The sequence below is a fragment of the Haplochromis burtoni genome, unplaced genomic scaffold (assembly GCF_018398535.1).
Source record: "Haplochromis burtoni strain Fernald_Lab_line unplaced genomic scaffold, NCSU_Asbu1 Contig_153, whole genome shotgun sequence".
In the NCBI taxonomy this organism is placed as follows: domain Eukaryota; kingdom Metazoa; phylum Chordata; class Actinopteri; order Cichliformes; family Cichlidae; genus Haplochromis; species Haplochromis burtoni.
In genome coordinates, this window is record NW_024582514.1 from 1,176,994 (window position 1) to 1,194,053 (window position 17,060).

The window sequence follows — 17,060 nt, forward strand, 5'->3', positions numbered from 1 at the left end:
ACATCTGGCAAATCGAGTGAGGTTTTAAGATTTGACTGGAATACTTTTTTTTTAGTCCTTGGGTTTTCCTTTAGTTCTTGATTATTTCTATTTTCATTTTGTGTGCTCATTAAACTGCTTAGAGTACTTTGTAGGTACAGTTAGTTTTTTCTTTGCCGACGTTGATCCTGATTTATTTTTCTGTACTGATGTCCTCTGTCTGTGCTGCGTCGTTGGCTCTGAACCTCTCATTTCTCAGTGTGTTTCTAGGCGGGTCTCACTTCACTTCAAACGCTCCTGCTGTGAAAGACTTTATTACCACAGCAGCCTGTGAGCTCAGCAACATGACTCATGCTCTGTTAACTTGTGACCCGCCCAGATCGCCCTCTGAATTGCCTCATCACGCCCTCTATCCCAGCATCTTTTTCATCACTTTGTTTTCGACTTTCTCCTGTTTTTTGTTCTTTTCATGAGCAAATGGAGCGAATGAGCACAGTATTTTGTAGAAAGCAGCTGTTTTTAATAAGCCAGCTCAGAATCCTTCTTGTGCAATGAAGCCGTGTAAGATTTTACTGTCCTACTATAAATATACTACAACTGAATTTTTTCTTAGTCATAGACTCTCGGAGTGGTGATGGTACACAAACCAGCCACACAATGATGATGTTGGATTCAGACTTTTCCCTATCACTTAAACTGTTCAACTAAACTAATAATGAACACGACTAATAATGAATAACCAGAACTGCAAAAGACAGTGAGGAGTAATGCCAGTGCTGAGAGGGACCCATCAGGCTCTACCTTTTGTCTTTATATGCAAGCAGAGGATCGTTTGCAGCAAATCACAACGACTGATGCTGAATGTTGTTCGCAGAAACAAAAATCACACAGAAGAAAATAAGATTTAGCCTTTTAGATTGTGATATTTGGAGTGGGTATAAAATTGATTTGGTTCAGCACATCTGTGTAGTTCAGAAAACATTTACTGTGATTTTAACATTTTTTGCACCGCTTCATTAAGTACATCAAAAAAAATCATCAGGTGATTTCGCTGAGGTGGGAACTTTTCAGATTTGACTTTTTTAAATATGTAATGAGCACGCCCCTCCACCTCACCTGTCAGTCACCTGCTTTACCTGATTCCCCTGCTTGACTACAGGGAGTGGCTCTTTTCATACTGGATCCAGACTGCTGTTTTCTAACATATGCTGGTTTTTGTTTCAGTCAACCACAACAGCAGGTGATTTTATTAAGGTCACTAGCTAAGTGTGGACATCTGTCAAACATGAGAAAACATCATTGGCGGGACAGACTGCCAGTTTATTACATGGCTTTTTTTCCACTTGCACGATCTGTTGAGCCTCACGTGGGCCTGTGCTCATGTTGTCAAGTATCAGGGACACGTGGAGGCTTTTTCTGGGAGCAGGATGGCAGAACCCTCAGCTGAAGTAAAAAGCGAGTGTCAATCCTGAGTCGTGCCTCACAGTCCTTCCAACAAGTTAAATATCGAAAATATTAAAACCACTTCTTTATTTCGTCGTCTTATGGCCATCTAATATGAGTCCTCAAAGGAAAATGTTGCAGGATGAGATAAAGGGCGTTCTGAGACATCCTCCCACTTGCACACGGTGATAAGTTGAAATCACAATTATTTTTAAGTGATAAGTGCAGAATCGTGTATTTGTCTGTTTTATCTGGCAAAATGTGAGCTGTTAATGACTCACTACAGAGTATGTACGTGACACGCCGCGAGTGCTGCCAAAACTGGCCAAAACTCACATTTGATTAATGGTTAAAAAGAAACAGGATTTTGAATCATTTGACTCTCGATTAACGTCTGCAAGAGGCCAAAGCAGTACAACAAAAGATGACTCGATTAGTATGTTTGTTTCAGCCTAATCATGTTTTTAAAAACGAATTGAGTCTGTCTCTCCAAAAACACACAAATTTACACTGACACGCAAAGCAAAGATTTAAATACTTTTTTACGAATAAAAATATCTGCTAAGAAAAAAGCTCTCAGAGTTGACTGAAAGTACTTTTGCTTTGTCTTAATAGTAACGTTTGGTAGGAAACACCCGGTTATCACCTGCAGATTTCTTGAAACTGTTTGATATTTGAGTTTACTTCTGCCGAGCTTGAAGCTCCAGCAATTCTTACTGTGTAGAACACCTTTATTTGACTGACCGGTTTCAGTTTGTGGACTTCATCAGGTTCATCATAAAACAGAGAGCCACATGGGGGAGAGAGAGAAGCGCTTTAAATATGATAAATGAAAAAAGAAAACTTAAAATAAACAAATGGTATAACTGAGTGTTTAAAGAACAGGTAAAACAGAACACATGATAAAAGGAGCTTAATCAAACATACGATGCAAATTAAACCCGAGGCATTTTAAAACCATGACAAGAAAATGGAGACTTTTAGAAAGTGATTCATTGAGAAGACTTCATCCACAGCCTCTAAAACCCTTAAATGAGATGTGACTTTCAAAGCTTGACAGCAGTTGTTTTCGAGCGTCGCTGCCTGTGAGCATGCATGTGTGTTTTACATATTTTACTTGGGAGTTTTACATTTGCATTTTCTCCTTACTGTTACTTTCTGTTAGCCTTCATCCCTTTCCACCTTCCTCCACACAGGTCTGATGCTCGGCCACAGCTGCCATCATGTTTGCCAAAAAGAAGAAGTCTCGTATCCAGATCTCAGCTCCGTCCAACTTTGAGCACCGTGTGCACACGGACTTTGACGAGCAGGAGCAGAAGTTTGTCGGGCTGCCGCGGCAATGGCAGTCACTCATCGAAGACACGGCGCAGAGGCCCAAACCCTTTATCGACGCGACTATCATCACTACCGTAGAACCGCGAAAGGTGAGCGAAAATCAGAGATTGAGTTTATCATACTGATTCTTTAGTGATAGACGATCTAAAATATTCTCGTGATTGTAGTTTTCAGTCATTTTTATACAAAAACAACACACGCTGCCAGCCCTGTAACCTGCTAACTTTGCATCCTCCTTTTTTTTTCTTTCTTTTTTTAAATCTCCAGACCATCGTACGCGGCAGCAGGATGGGAACAGAGTCTCTAACATGGCTGCTGGATGAGTTCGATACCATGTCCGTTACTCGCTCCAACTCCCTGCGGCGCGGGAGTCCTCCAACACACCCTCGCAGGGACTCGAGCTCTTCAGGAGGAGGTGGAGGGCAGGAGAACGGAGATCCTCAACACAGACACTACTCAGACAGACAAGACAGGTGAGACGATGAACTACAGCTCCCCGTGGAGTGATAATCGTGCACATTTGCCTCGTTCCAGCTTCCTCGGAAGTTGGATGCCGGAACTGTTGAGTGCGTTCTCGTAAAGTCGAAAAAACGGAAAAGCAGGGTTTGTTTTGCTTCTTAGCAAGGTAGAGCAATTCATCCATTACTACCAATACAGCATAAAACAAAACACCACTGCAGCACGTTCATGGATGCATCCTAATCTCTGGACTATCCATAGCTTATTTAGTGAGTCACAAATGCACAACAGTGGCAGTACAGATTACAAGTTTTACATATTTTAATACTGTTTACGTTCACTGCCACCATTTTGGATTGTTAACTCGGGTTGATGAGGCTGAGATAAGGGCGTGTTCCAATTCTGACTTCCTCTGGAAGGCACCATTACCCCCTACACACCAAATGTTTTCAGGACCAGCTAAAGAAAGCTTACTCATGAGTATTGGATTACTTAAGTAGGAGTGAAGAAACTTAGTAAATTGTCATGAAATCTAAACTATACTGAAATGATATTGTGTACTTACTAGAGATGGACCGATCCGATATTACGTATCGGTATCGGTCCGATACTGACCTAAATTACTGGATCGGATATCGGAGAAAAATAAAAAATGTAATCCGATCCATTAAATATCACGAAAGCACCTCACAAAACTTGCAACACGCCGTAACTCACCTCAGAACGTTAGCACGTCGGAGCAGTATGCATCACGTGATAGAGCGGCTGTGGCATGCGGGACCTGTCGGTGGTCTGGATAGCATGTGGAGCTTCGCTAGCAACCCGGCATTTCATCTCCGACAAAGTTATCCCCGAGAGAAGTAAAGCAAGTGTGTAAGTCCATCTCTGAATGTTTGTAAAGCATTCCTGCGTTAAGCTTAACGAGCGACTGCCTCTCGCTCTCCGGCTGCTACTTCAATCATGAAACTGCTTAACGATCAGCTGATCGGCTTTTCTGTCGCGAGTCTCTCTGGTTTGTTTTTGGCCCACTTTGCACCAGAAAGAGGAAACCAGCGGATAAACAACAGCAGCACGTTTAAGCTTGATCAGCTGTTGTTAGAATTTATTTAATATTACTTTCTACTCGAGGATCTTTTTCTACGTAGCTGACGGCTGGTAACTGTGCAGGGGCGGATCTAGCAAAGTTTAGCCAGGGGGGCCGATAGGGCATTAACAGAGAAAAGGGGGCACAAAGACATACTTTTCTTTCTTATTCTCATTTAAAATGTCGAGCTTTTAATAAATAATTATCTGACACCCAAAGTTTTAATTTGCTGTAAAATGAATAGAAGTCAATTACTGTATATAGTGACTATTAAGTCTAATATATATACCCTAGTAAGCTATAGTACTTTTTCCTTTGGGAAAGTACCATCTGTGCAGTCTGCAATTTTGTTGAAGAAAGATGTTGAATCTATTTAATATTTCTTGAAAAATAATTGATTTCTGTGCATTTTTTTTCACACTGCATCAAATTAAGGTTGATTACGTCGATTAAGCATCATGAGGTGGAGCGTGAGGGGTGGTTCCCTATTTTTTATTTATTTATTTTTGTTGTTGCTGGGAGTTGGAACCCTATTAGTTAGGTTGCTTAATATTTACGCTAAGTACTCTTTAAAATACCAGAATAGGGAGGATGGTGTAGGTCTAAGTTTATTAGATTGATCAGTATTGCTGAACTATGAAATTTTTTTTTTTGCATACAGGTATAGAATAGCTTTAGTGTAGTTGTTTTAAACTTGAGTATGAACTTATACAAAATGCAGCAAGATATTTAAAAAAAACAGTTTTGTTGATTAAAAAACACTATATCGGATTCATATCGGTATCGGCAGATATCCAAATTTATGATATCGGCATCGGACATAAAAAAGTGGTATCGTGCCATCTCTAGTACTTACCATAAATGTTCTTTTATATTTTAAGTAGTTTTTGTGTTAAGTTTCAGTTTTTGATTACTCTGTTTGTTTATCTTTTGTTTTGTTTTATTACGTGGCATTTTTTCAGGTTGTCAGCACAGTCATGTGGACATCCCAGTCTCAATAAACATCTGCAGCAAAGGAAAAAAATAAAGATATTGTCTGTGTTTTTTTATTTTGTGTTATTTTATTTTTGTATTTTATTTAAGTGCAAGATCTTCTTTCGGATAATTGCTTTTCCATCTTTGTTGGTGGGATGACTAAAATGTATACCACACCCCTTTATAGTTTTTTCACTTAACTGAAATGACCTCCGTTTACAAAAAATAATTAAACAGAAAGAAAACTGTACAGGAAATGTCTTTGCTTTCGTTCTTCTTGACACAACCTGCCTAATGAGGCTTCAGTCCTTTTGTTCATTCAGATTTGGCATGTCAACATGACTGTGAGTCTTCTGTCTTCACTGCAAGCTATGTTTATATCATAAAGTCTATTTTGAACTGACAAACACCCTCTGTAATAAACTGTAGTAAGTAAAAATACTAAAACTCAACATTTTCAAACAGTAAAAACTCAACTGGAAACAACTTGAAAATAAATAAAATGCAAAATAAAGGAGAAATGCAAATTAATGAAATAATATTATAAATCTGTTCTGTATTTACATTTGTGTCGATGTGATTTTCAGAGACCGACTCAGACAAGACCAGCAGAGCGGGGGTGACCCCCGCCACCAAGGTCAGCGCGGAGTCCGTCCTCCTCAGACAGATGAGGTGATCCAGGGCCGCCCCCAACAGCAGCCCCGGGGTCAAGAGCCCAACAGAGCCCAGAGGGACAGACAAGGCCCCCCTCCTCCCCCTCACAGAGACAGACAGCCTCGGGACAGAGACCAGGTAGACACGGAAGAACCTGGATTCACATTCACAGCTGTATTATTATTTTTAAGGCTGTTTGATGCTCAGTTCTTGCCCAGTTTCCTTCTGATTGACTCCCCCCTCACAAACAGAAGGCGTCATCACATTTATCCAAAATTAGGGGGGAAAAATGTTGAAACTGAGTAATCTGAAGCCTTTTGCTTCACACTGATATCATGATTGGAAATTTGGGCATGTTTGACATGAACATTATAACAAAAGGTCGGTTGTGGTTCAGTTTGACCCCTTGCTCCTTTAGCCCACATATTCTCGCAAAATAGTGATTCTTATAGAAGTTGCTTAGCCACAGAATTAAACGCTGTATGAATGTGTGTGAGTGGGTGAATGAGGCTTGTAGTACAAAGTGCTTTAAGTGCTCAGAGTAGAGAAGCACTATGTAAGTGCAATTCCATTCACCATTTATATTAAATATTACAGAAAATAAAAGCGTAACAGGCAGTACAAGCACCTCCTCTCTGTCGGTCTCTCCGTGAGTACTTCGCATTAATTTACTTTCTCTGGATTTTTGCCGCTCCTCAGGATCATGGGGCTCAGCGGGATCAGCCTGGTGACCACAGGCCAAAGTCCAGCTATGTGGCACGGGACAGCAGTCCTCAGTCTCCCAGAGACAAGAGGCCTCTCTCAGGACCCAACATACGCACCCCAAATCTGCCAATGTCTGAGGGAGTGATGAAAACTGCTCAACAAGCCACACGGCCGTTTAACACATACCCGCGGACAGAGAGCGATGGCGGGCGCAGCCCCACTGGACAGGTAGGGGTGGGAACCCTCAGGGAACCAGTGATAAAATCACAGACGTGTCTAAACTGAGCCTGCTGGCAGATCTCCAGATCAGATTTAGCTGCTTTCTTTGTGACGGTTACCATAGCTCCATAATAATCCTGACACTCGTGCACCTCACGAGATGTTGGAAGATGTTGTGACAGAAAAGCTTCATTTAGATTTAAGTTTGTGCTAAAGTTTGGCTCTCTTTTCCAGGTGAGTCGACACCATGAGTCCTCACCTCAGAACGGCCCCTCTAGCGGCTCCGTCCGAGGTTCCTCTGGCTCCAAACCCCCTATAAGCCACCCACACCCTCATCACTCTTCGCACCCCATCCTGGCCCCCGAGTCCTCCCAGCTCCCGCACACCCCTCACCCCAACGTTCCAGCCCCACGACCCCCTGTACCCTCTGGGCCCGCTGCATCGGGTGCTCCTCCTCAGGGCCGCTCACCACAGAGGGAACCCCAGAGAGTTTCCCATGAGCAGTTCAGGGCGGCACTGCAGATGGTGGTCGATCCGGGCGATCCGCGGACCTACTTGGATCACTACATTAAGATTGGTGAGGGCTCCACAGGGATTGTGTGTATCGCTACGATGAAAACCACAGGAAAACTGGTCGCCGTGAAGAAGATGGACCTGAGGAAACAACAGCGCAGAGAACTCCTCTTCAACGAGGTAAAAGATCTGTTTGGCAACTTAAAAAGGTCAGAGTTAACATGCCAGATTATGGCAAAAAGTACACAGAAGTAGGGAATGTAGAGCGTTTGGTTATTCCAGTTGGCTCGTTTGCTCTGCACTTTTTACTGCACTGATGGCCATTGCCTTAACCAGCTGTGAGGTCACTGATCTCTGGAGATCTGTAATTTATATACTTTTGAAAATTTACACAAGGCAGTGTATGAGGTTTTAGGTGGCTTTTATTTTGAAAAGGGTCCATGGTAAACGTACAAACCCAGAAAAGTTAGGACACTGTGTTAAATCTAAATAAAACCAAAATGCATCCTCAGTCAGATTCAATTGTTTTTGTATATTTAAAATTTATGAAGTTTGATACGTTTTTAACACAATAAACAATCAAAATTTAACCCAGTTTAATCGGCACGGTAAAACATTGTCAATACAAATGTTGCGTTTGTATTTCAGAGGCATTCAGAAAGCTGGCTGAACCAGAGAGGAGATGAGATCTTTCTCTGTTCATACAGATCTGGTTTTTTTAATAGTCTCAAATCTAAAAATAATATTTGATGCTTTCCAAACATAGATTTTTATGTTAATACATCAGAGTGGTAGGAAATGCGTGAAATCTCTCCCCACACTCGAGTCAAGATAAAACCAATACAGAAAGTAAGAAGTCGCCTTTAGACACATCTCAGGAGCCTGCGCTGCCGCCTGAAGCGTTGTGGGGTTCACGCTCCATCTCGTCTTCACCTCAGTTGCAGATTTCCGCCTTGGATTTTAAACACTGGACTCCCTTCATGAGTGACGAGGCAGGGCTTCAGTGCGATCAAAGTAATGTGATGATCCTACCTCTCTGTGTGGTAACTGCAGGTGGTGATCATGCGGGACTATCACCATGAGAACGTGGTGGAGATGTATAACAGCTACCTGGTGGGGGATGAGCTCTGGGTCGTCATGGAGTTCATGGAGGGAGGAGCGCTCACTGACATCGTGACACATACAAGGTGAGAGAGAAACTTTATACATCAGTCATTTATGCAGCACCTCGCAGTATTAAATGGCTATAATAATAACAATAATAAGAGTAAAAATCCACCTGTCTATTCATTTTCTTAATCACTGAGACATTTCAGGGTTTACTGAGTTCTCCCAGCTGCAATAGTGATATTAATTACCAATATATACACACACTAAACCTTAATTTATGCATATGCAGTGAATAAACATAGAGCCTATCGAAGTATCTGACACTGATGCAAGCATGTGTGCACATGTTGATCTCCATGTTTGCTGTATGACCAGTAGCGAGGCCGTTCAAGGCTTTATGAGTGATTTAATAAAGTCTCAAAATGAATACAAACTTTAGCTGTAAGGTGGTGAAGTAAAGCAAGAAAAAAGGTGATGTCAGCTAGTTTCTGTTAGCTTAGCTCCAGTGTTCAAGCTAATGAGGACTGAATGCTGGAATTTAAGGAGGAGAAAATTAGTTCCAATTTTTTTACTGTATAGATTTGTTTTTTTGCAATGTTTGCTAGTTGAAGGAAACCAAAATACTTTAGGCATTGTACCCATTATATTCCTTTTTCATATGCTTTAAGCCATTTAAGTCTGCCCCTTATTAAGCTGTTTGTTCACCAGATATGATTTCCGCCATAAGGGGGCGCTGTCTCCTATCTATTCAGCACAGAATCTATGTCATTTTACATTGTTTTCCACGCAACAGGAGTGAGAGTGTTTGGCAGACTGAATCATCTAAGTCTAAAACACGCATAGGGGCTTTTTTTTCTATAAATGTCATAAAGTAAATTTGGATTGGTGTGATGGGAATATTTTAGTCATGTCACGTAATAATTTCTGTCCCTCTGAAAACATTTAGGTAATACATCATGATGGATGTGCTAGTTTCACCACCCTCATCTTGCTGTTTTTATATACGGAAATGTTTAACAGTAAAAGACCGATAACCTGCATGAGCTAATGAAACAGTTCTAGGTCTTATTAACCAAAGTCACTGAAATCTTGCCCAGGCAGGTGGTTATTTTAGGCCTGGAGACTTGCAGTACACTGATAGAAATGATGACGATGAAGAGGAAGCCAATTTGCTTGTTAGTTTACAGAAGTAGGAACATTCAAATTTATTAACATATGACCAGAGAATAGGGTTTAAGCCCCGCTTGTGAAAATGCTAACAAACTGTGCTGATTGTTGTAGGTCAGAAAATGTGATGTTGTTTAAGTAAACAATGATTTGTTTGCTAATTTTGTCAATTTTCTTAAATTTTAATCAGATAATTTAATTTCATGTTATTTGGAACTGACTGTGTTTTAGCTTTAATATCTTAAGTTTGTACTAAAAGAGGTCTTGAAGTCTTAAATTGCACTTGTGTTTACATGTAGACACCCTGTGTGATGCGTATTATTGTAGCTCAAGAACTTTTCACTCCTGACTGTGAACTGAATCACAAAAACTGGTGTCTCTATTCGTCTGCAGGATGAATGAGGAGCAGATCGCCACAGTGTGTCTGTCCGTCCTGAAGGCGTTGTCTGTCCTTCACACACAGGGTGTGATCCATAGAGACATAAAGAGCGACTCCATCCTCCTCACTCATGACGGACGGGTATGTACTACACTTCTGTAAGAATCAGTTTAAGTTCCTGTTTTGCAGCGTAACACTCAATAAAACTTCTCCGGAAGGAACAAGCGTTCAGATGTTGTCAACATCCACAGAATTAAGTTGTATTTCTCTGCCATTGCTCTGGCATGTGCATCTGTAAATGCAAAAAGACAAAGTCATAGTACTGCATATCAGCAATAATCAGCTGACTTTCATGTCAGTTCCTCTCATGAAAAGAACTTTACAATGATAACCTCGCCCAGCCCTGCAGCCTCAGTGAGCTCCGCACATCAGCATGTGAACGGATTCTCCAAATGCTCTGGTTTCTGGTTAGAGCGACCCTCAGCTCACAGCGGATTTCCAGAGCAGAACAAAAACTGTCTTCTGAAGGAATGTGGGATTTGAGTCACTGAATAAGAGAGCAGCTAAATGCCACTTGGTCATCCTGCCGGTGGGGTCGCGATTGGCAATTGTTAGCTGGTTTGCAGGGACTCGCCTTTCAAAATAATTTTGAGGGAATTAAAACCTAAACAACGAAGAACTGCTTTAAATTATGTATGAATGTCTGACATGTTTTTTCCATAGAACCGAACAGTTTTTTTTAATGTTGGAGCAACACAAGAGAAACCCCAGCCAGCTGATCGGTCAAAGTTTCACAGGAAGGTGAATCATATAGTTCTGTTTTTAAAACAACGGCCTCACGCTTGTGGTTTTATGTCAGACCACAACGTAGTTGCTGAGAAAGCACTTTTTTAGCAAAAGACTGTAACAGACCTTTTATCACCGAGCGTCTTCTATTAGTCATACGAAGAAGAGCACAAATATCATAAATCGCAATGTTGTGCATGTCTAAATATAGACTTGCACATGACCGTTGAAGTATCACCAAAGGAGATTCGTTTCCCCTCAGACCCTCGTATGCCTCGGCGGTGCTTGCAGAGGGCAGGAGAGCCCGTCGATAGACAGAACTCGCTGACCTCCTGAGCGTTACTGGGGCTGGGACGGCTTGAATTAAAACTTGTCCTCCACTCGATTATGTGGGTCACAGTGACAGAGCCTTCTATGACAGGGGTGTTGTTTCTCTGGTCCTATGATCACTGAGCTCTCCACCCCCACCCTCAGTTCCCTTACTGGAGTTTGCACAGTGTTTTTGTTTTTTTGTTTTTTTTATAATGTGGTGCACTTTCAGTTTAGCAAGTGTAACCCTGGTTTTTTTTTTTTTACTATTCAGAAAAGAGCTCACAGCTGCTGAATGTGCTTGTGTAAATGTGTCTGGTCAGTATGGGGCTGTACATAATGGGCAACTTGTGGGCTGCAGTTTTTTGGGGGGAGTTTTTTTGTTTACTCATTTGCATGTTGAGTGTCGGATTAATCTGTCACAGGAAACCATTTTAAACTAAATAAAACACGTTAAGCGTGAGACTGTCAATTGATGAGGTAGAGCTTTGTGGCCGGCTCACCTCTCCATAGGTCTCTTTAAGGATTAAGACTTATAGGACTTTGGGCTTATGCTTGACGTTGAGGTGAAGGCGTTTGGTACTTACTCATGATGGTTAAACTTCATGATTAAGAGATGTGAAAAAGCCTTGATGTCAAAGCTAGCCAAATAAACATGCCCGCGTATGTACTGCACACGGAGTGGAGCAGGCAGCAGTCACTCAAACGGAGAAAAAAGGGTTTTGGTAAAATATAAGAAAACATTCATCCAAATACTGTCAAACTTGTCACTGCCTTTAATCCAGCCTGCACCAGTATACCTGCCACGTTGAAAGTGTACTAGATATAGAGAAAGGGCAGAACAGTCAGATGTAGAGACATTCAGATAGAGATGAGCCTGAAATGTCAAATACGAGGAGTTTTCAAACACTTCAAACAAGGGAAGAGAAGAAATTTCAACCCAGGCCTGTGTTCATATCCATGTAAAACACTTTTACATAAAAGTGTTTTACATGGTGTTTTACATGGAGAGACAGCCTTTAACAAAAAGGCTGTCTCTCCTATCTTTTTATTCTTAGTTTTAATTTTAAAATTATTAATTATTAGCTAGTTATATAGTGAGCACAGTTGAAGTATGACTCTTTTCTATTTAAATGTGAGGGTGGGGGTTTCCCAGTAAACCATTACTTAAGCAGAATGCACTAACCACTAATATTAATAGCATTATCAGAGTTGTTTTCTGCTGTAGCGCATCACGCTGTCTGCTGTGAGAAAGGACTATGGCATGCACCCGTAGTGGTGCAGCTTTATCCCTTCTAGTTAAATTTAGTCTCTTGAGGTGCACAAACTCTGCAGGATGCACTGCAGCCACTGACAAAACCAAGCCCACTTCTTGCATGAGTTAAAATAAAATGGCAGCTAGAAAAAGGAACCAGATGCCTCTTAACCACTACTGCATCTGAGACAGATGCCCAATCGCTTCCTGCCTGGTGACAAGCAAGTTTCTACTTTCTACAGAAAATAAAACCACAGTTAAACCAATAAAAAAAGGAACTCATCCTCTGGTGTGTCATAGTGTGTGTGCGTGCGCGCGCACACACACGCACACACACACACACACACACACACACGAACTGTGCCTCTAAACCTGAAGAACTCTGCAGGTCTTGCTGACTTAATGTTTTAATATCACTGCTGCCAGAATTTTCTCACATAGGATAAGTTGATGTAACCGTGACGCTGAATGCGTTCACTGTGTGTGTTGTAGCTCTCTCATCACATCATGAAATCAAAATTCTGCAGAAATCCACACACATTTCTTCATAGAAGACGAGGCTCTATATTGTGTACAATGAAATGCCCAAAAATCAGTTCCTCATTAGAAAAGTTTTTTGTGCTGTTCCTGTAGAGAAGCGGCTGCCGTGTATTTCTGGCGTCGTTACACCTGCAGTTTCTCCTGGCATTGTGATCATCGTCGTTTGGTGGTTTTGTTTGTAATTCTGTTCACATCTCAGTTAATAGCTCATCAGCACAGAACAACCATTTGCCTTATTATACAGTAAATTATTAAACTGGAGCTCAGCAGTTTGCCACCTTTCTTTTTTTTCATAACCTCATAATCATCTTTGATCTGGATTCACACCCCTTTAGTCAGAAAGTGCAGATTCAGATCACGGATGCTAGGCTGTCTGTAACAGCTGTTAAAGCTGCAATCAAGACCACACGTTTCACTGTAACTCTTCAGCCCTGCAGGGCCGAGTTGGCCCACCACTTCTTAATTCACGTTTAATAATTCGAATAAATTCCAATGAGAGGAAACCTGCTTATACAGTGTAGTGCGTATATATTATACACAGACTGAGGTCTTTGCTGAGCCTCTTCTGAGAGCGCACTTGCTGTGCAAGTCACACATTTCATGCTTCTGCATAAACCACTTTGCGCTTGATCACATCTGATGAATGCTTGTGGGTTGATGTCTTTATGAGCTGTGGTTTCGCCATCCCCTCGGCCTCCAGATCTATGCATGACCAAGCGTTTGTCTGCAGTGACACCAAAGCGCTTTGTCTACTCTGTCGTGAGACAGATAAAGCACCTGCCAGCTGTGTTTAATCTTCCTGTGAGACTCTGTGTCCACAGTTTGCTGCAGTAGAATAACATGAGTAAACGAGCGTTAACATGGCAGAAATGTTTCTATTGTAATGTCTCCAGTAGTGCTTTGGTAGCTCTAATGACCTTCAGATTGTTTCTTTTATTTATTGTATGATGTGTTGGCTAGTTTTTCAAACACTGCAGATTCTACAAACACAAAGTGTTAGCTTATTATTATTATTATTATTATTATTTAAATTTCATCTTTGGAGGGAAAAAGGCTCTAAGGGAGGGATTATATTTGCTTACTGACACAGATGGACACCACAGATGAGTCATTCCTGTTCTCCTTTTTTCCAAGTAGACTTGGAGTCCATCTGTAGGGTTTGTGTTGAAGTCCTCATGCTCCCAAAAAACTGGTGGGCACGCAGATGTTTGCATGCAGCCTTGTGCTCAATGTCTGATGAGGAAATTTACATCGCTTGAATGCAAAACTTTTAACACCCACACAAATCATCATCACCATCTGACAAATCTTATTAGTCTAAATACTGAATGCTGTTGAAACTCAACTATATAAAATACTCACCCATACAGCACTAAAACTGAAAGCGCAACTTCCATACATGTCTAAAGACTGCAAATGTATGAAGGGTGGCAGGTCCTCTAAATGATTTTCTAAGAATATTTTTCTTTATCAGTGTAATAATAAACAGTATAAACCCCCACAACCTTCTTAGAGGAAACAAGTTTAAGAGTATAACCAAAAAATAAATAAATTCTCACCGTTTTATTGCCTGTAAACCAGCCTCATAGTTAAAACATGGCTCGGTTAACATGAGTCTAAAGTGGCATGTCTAAGGAGTACACTTCCCAGAATAAATTGTTTCCCCGTTGTAAGCAGAGGATGTCTTGCTCCATCCTAGTGATTAGCTATGCAGTCATTTTATTTCCAGTATCTGTATTAGTAGTTAAAGTTTCAGTAAATTAAAAAAATCAAGTCAGAGTGTCATCTGTTAGCACCCTGAATGAACCTAAACGGGTTACAATAAAACATGAAGCACTGACGTGAATGCAGGCTCTGGGGGAAGTAGCGGTCTGCTTATTTGAAAACCGTAGTTTGAAGTTCTCTGGGTGGTCTCGTTCTCTCACGGAGCGCTTCCTGTTGGCAGCTGTGGTGTTTTGGTGCTGGGCTGGGTTTTACTTGCTGCTTGTGGTTTGGCCTGGCAGGGGAAGCAGAATCAGCCAAGCAAGAAGCGTTTCTCGGCAGAGGGGCGAGAGTGTTCGTTGCGTCTGAATGCACCTGCGTGCTGAGCGCTGCATTTGTGTGATGGTTTCATCCTCCTACGGTAAGGTCAGGCAGTGGGTTTTTGTTCTGGGTTGTGCTGTATCGTCTGCTGGACGTGGAGCTCAGTGACCATCGTGTTCATGTTTGTGTATGGTGGTGTTCACACATGTGCAGTGTGAACCACTTCTCCTAACAGGCCGTTTCATTTCTCTTTGTGAGTAATCTGAACCCAGCAGCCAGCACTGTGGCAGACACTCAGCACAAGGCTCAGTGTCTGAGTGTGCAGCCATGCAAAAACTTTCTCAGAAAGAGGTGTGGATGGCAGCGATGCCTGACTGACATGAGGTCATGTGTGGTTCATCAGATAAACTGTGTGAATATTTATTTTTATGCGGCTGAAACAGTAAACTGATAACCATTCTGGCTCTGTTACCAGGAGTCTATTATCTAGTATCCAAGTGGCGTTTTACACAGAATCAGATTGTATATGTGTGCATCATGCAGGCAGGAAAGTACACCCACACTTATCTAAACAAATGAATGAATAATTGCACACACACACTTGGGGAACTTCAGATCAGCTGAGCTTAAAGTCACTTCCAAATTCAGTCCACTAACTCCACCATCTTAATCTGAAAGTAGCTGCAGTCTTACCCAAAACATGCCTCAGCTCTCTGTCTCCGTAAACTCTTATTTGTTAGTTTTTATTGAACTGAGTGAACATGAGGGATGAACCAGGGCATCACCATTGGCTCAGTATCATCCCTTCTTTGGTCAGATTGTGTGGAGAACATCAGACTTCATTCATCTTTTATATACAGTTTACACTCTGACTGTAGGGTGAGTGAATGATATCAAGTCACTAGGTGGGGAAACATGACACAGGAAGTGCTGGAACCAGCTGTTTAGCAACAACAGAGCGTTCAAGATAAGAGCTATGGGGACTGCCCACAAATGAGACTCAAAATGAGCACGAGCTGCTCGCTCAAGTAAAGTCTGTTTGAGAAAAGCTGTTTGATGTTAACAATAATGTTCCTGTTTCTTCTTGTCTTCTTCTCCTCCTTCCTCTCCATCTGCAGGTGAAGCTGTCCGACTTTGGTTTCTGTGCACAGGTGTCTAAGGAAGTGCAGAGAAGGAAGTCTCTGGTTGGAACTCCATACTGGATGGCACCAGAGCTCATATCCAGATTACCTTACGGACCAGAGGTAACACTCTGGCTGTGTTGTCTGTCAGGATAAACCTGTATTTTTGTCTCCACCCCTCACTGGTGGTCTCTCCTCTCTGTGTCCAGGTGGATATCTGGTCTCTGGGTATCATGGTCATAGAGATGGTGGATGGGGAGCCACCGTACTTCAATGAGCCGCCACTCAAAGCCATGAAAATGATTCGAGACAACCTGCCACCCAAACTGAAGAATCTGCACAAGGTAGAGCAACAGAAGAAAGGGCAATAAGCTGAAAACACCAGAAATAAACCAGACAGATCAGCTTTTATTAAAACCAGCCTTTGTATGAAACACAGTTGAGTTGGCAGAATTTAGTGTTGCAGTTTCCCCTTAGTGACAGAAACACAATCAAAAGCACAGAAATTTTAGTTTTATATGAAAGCAGAACTTCTGCTTCCACAAGAGGAAGAATGGAGTGGTGGTGTTTATGGCCACTGCTAGCACAGGTGTGATTATAATTTGTCCTTATTTTAATGTTGCATGAGCGAAATGACATGCAAGGTGAAAGGAGTGTTCAGTAATCTGCAACTTTGATTTCTACTTTGTGTCATCAAGCAACAATGACAGAAGTTATCTGTGGCCTGGCTCAGGTCCTGGTGCTGATGCCACCTGAACTAAAGAGTCCCCAAAAGTTGCTTCTGTTCGTCTGGATGTAGCGTTTTCAGTGGGAGAAACGTTTCATCACTCATCCAAGTGACTTCTTCAGTTGGATGAGTGATGAAACGTTTCTCCCACTGAAAACACGACTCACCAGATGAACAGAAGCAACTTCTGGAGATTTACCTACCTGGATGATTGAGAATGCATCAAAACGAGCTAAAGAGTATGACATCCATCAGGGCAGTACGCTTTCAGATTAAAA

The 17,060-nt window shown here is 41.7% G+C and overlaps 1 protein-coding gene across 6 annotated transcripts in view; it reads left to right on the forward strand.

Annotated features, from left to right (window-relative positions):
• pak4 (p21 protein (Cdc42/Rac)-activated kinase 4) overlaps positions 1–17,060 on the forward strand; it is a 45,507-nt gene that overhangs the window by 20,326 nt on the left and 8,121 nt on the right. For all 6 annotated transcript variants that reach the window (XM_005932631.3, XM_005932633.3, XM_042224835.1 and 3 more), the window contains 9 exons: positions 2,619–2,846; positions 3,025–3,230; positions 5,863–6,067; positions 6,629–6,862; positions 7,088–7,546; positions 8,420–8,553; positions 10,037–10,163; positions 16,053–16,178; positions 16,265–16,399. In XM_005932631.3, coding sequence (XP_005932693.1) covers positions 2,646–2,846; positions 3,025–3,230; positions 5,863–6,067; positions 6,629–6,862; positions 7,088–7,546; positions 8,420–8,553; positions 10,037–10,163; positions 16,053–16,178; positions 16,265–16,399 — 1,827 coding nt within the window. In that variant the 5' untranslated portion in view covers positions 2,619–2,645. The remainder of the gene's footprint in view (positions 1–2,618; positions 2,847–3,024; positions 3,231–5,862; positions 6,068–6,628; positions 6,863–7,087; positions 7,547–8,419; positions 8,554–10,036; positions 10,164–16,052; positions 16,179–16,264; positions 16,400–17,060) is intronic.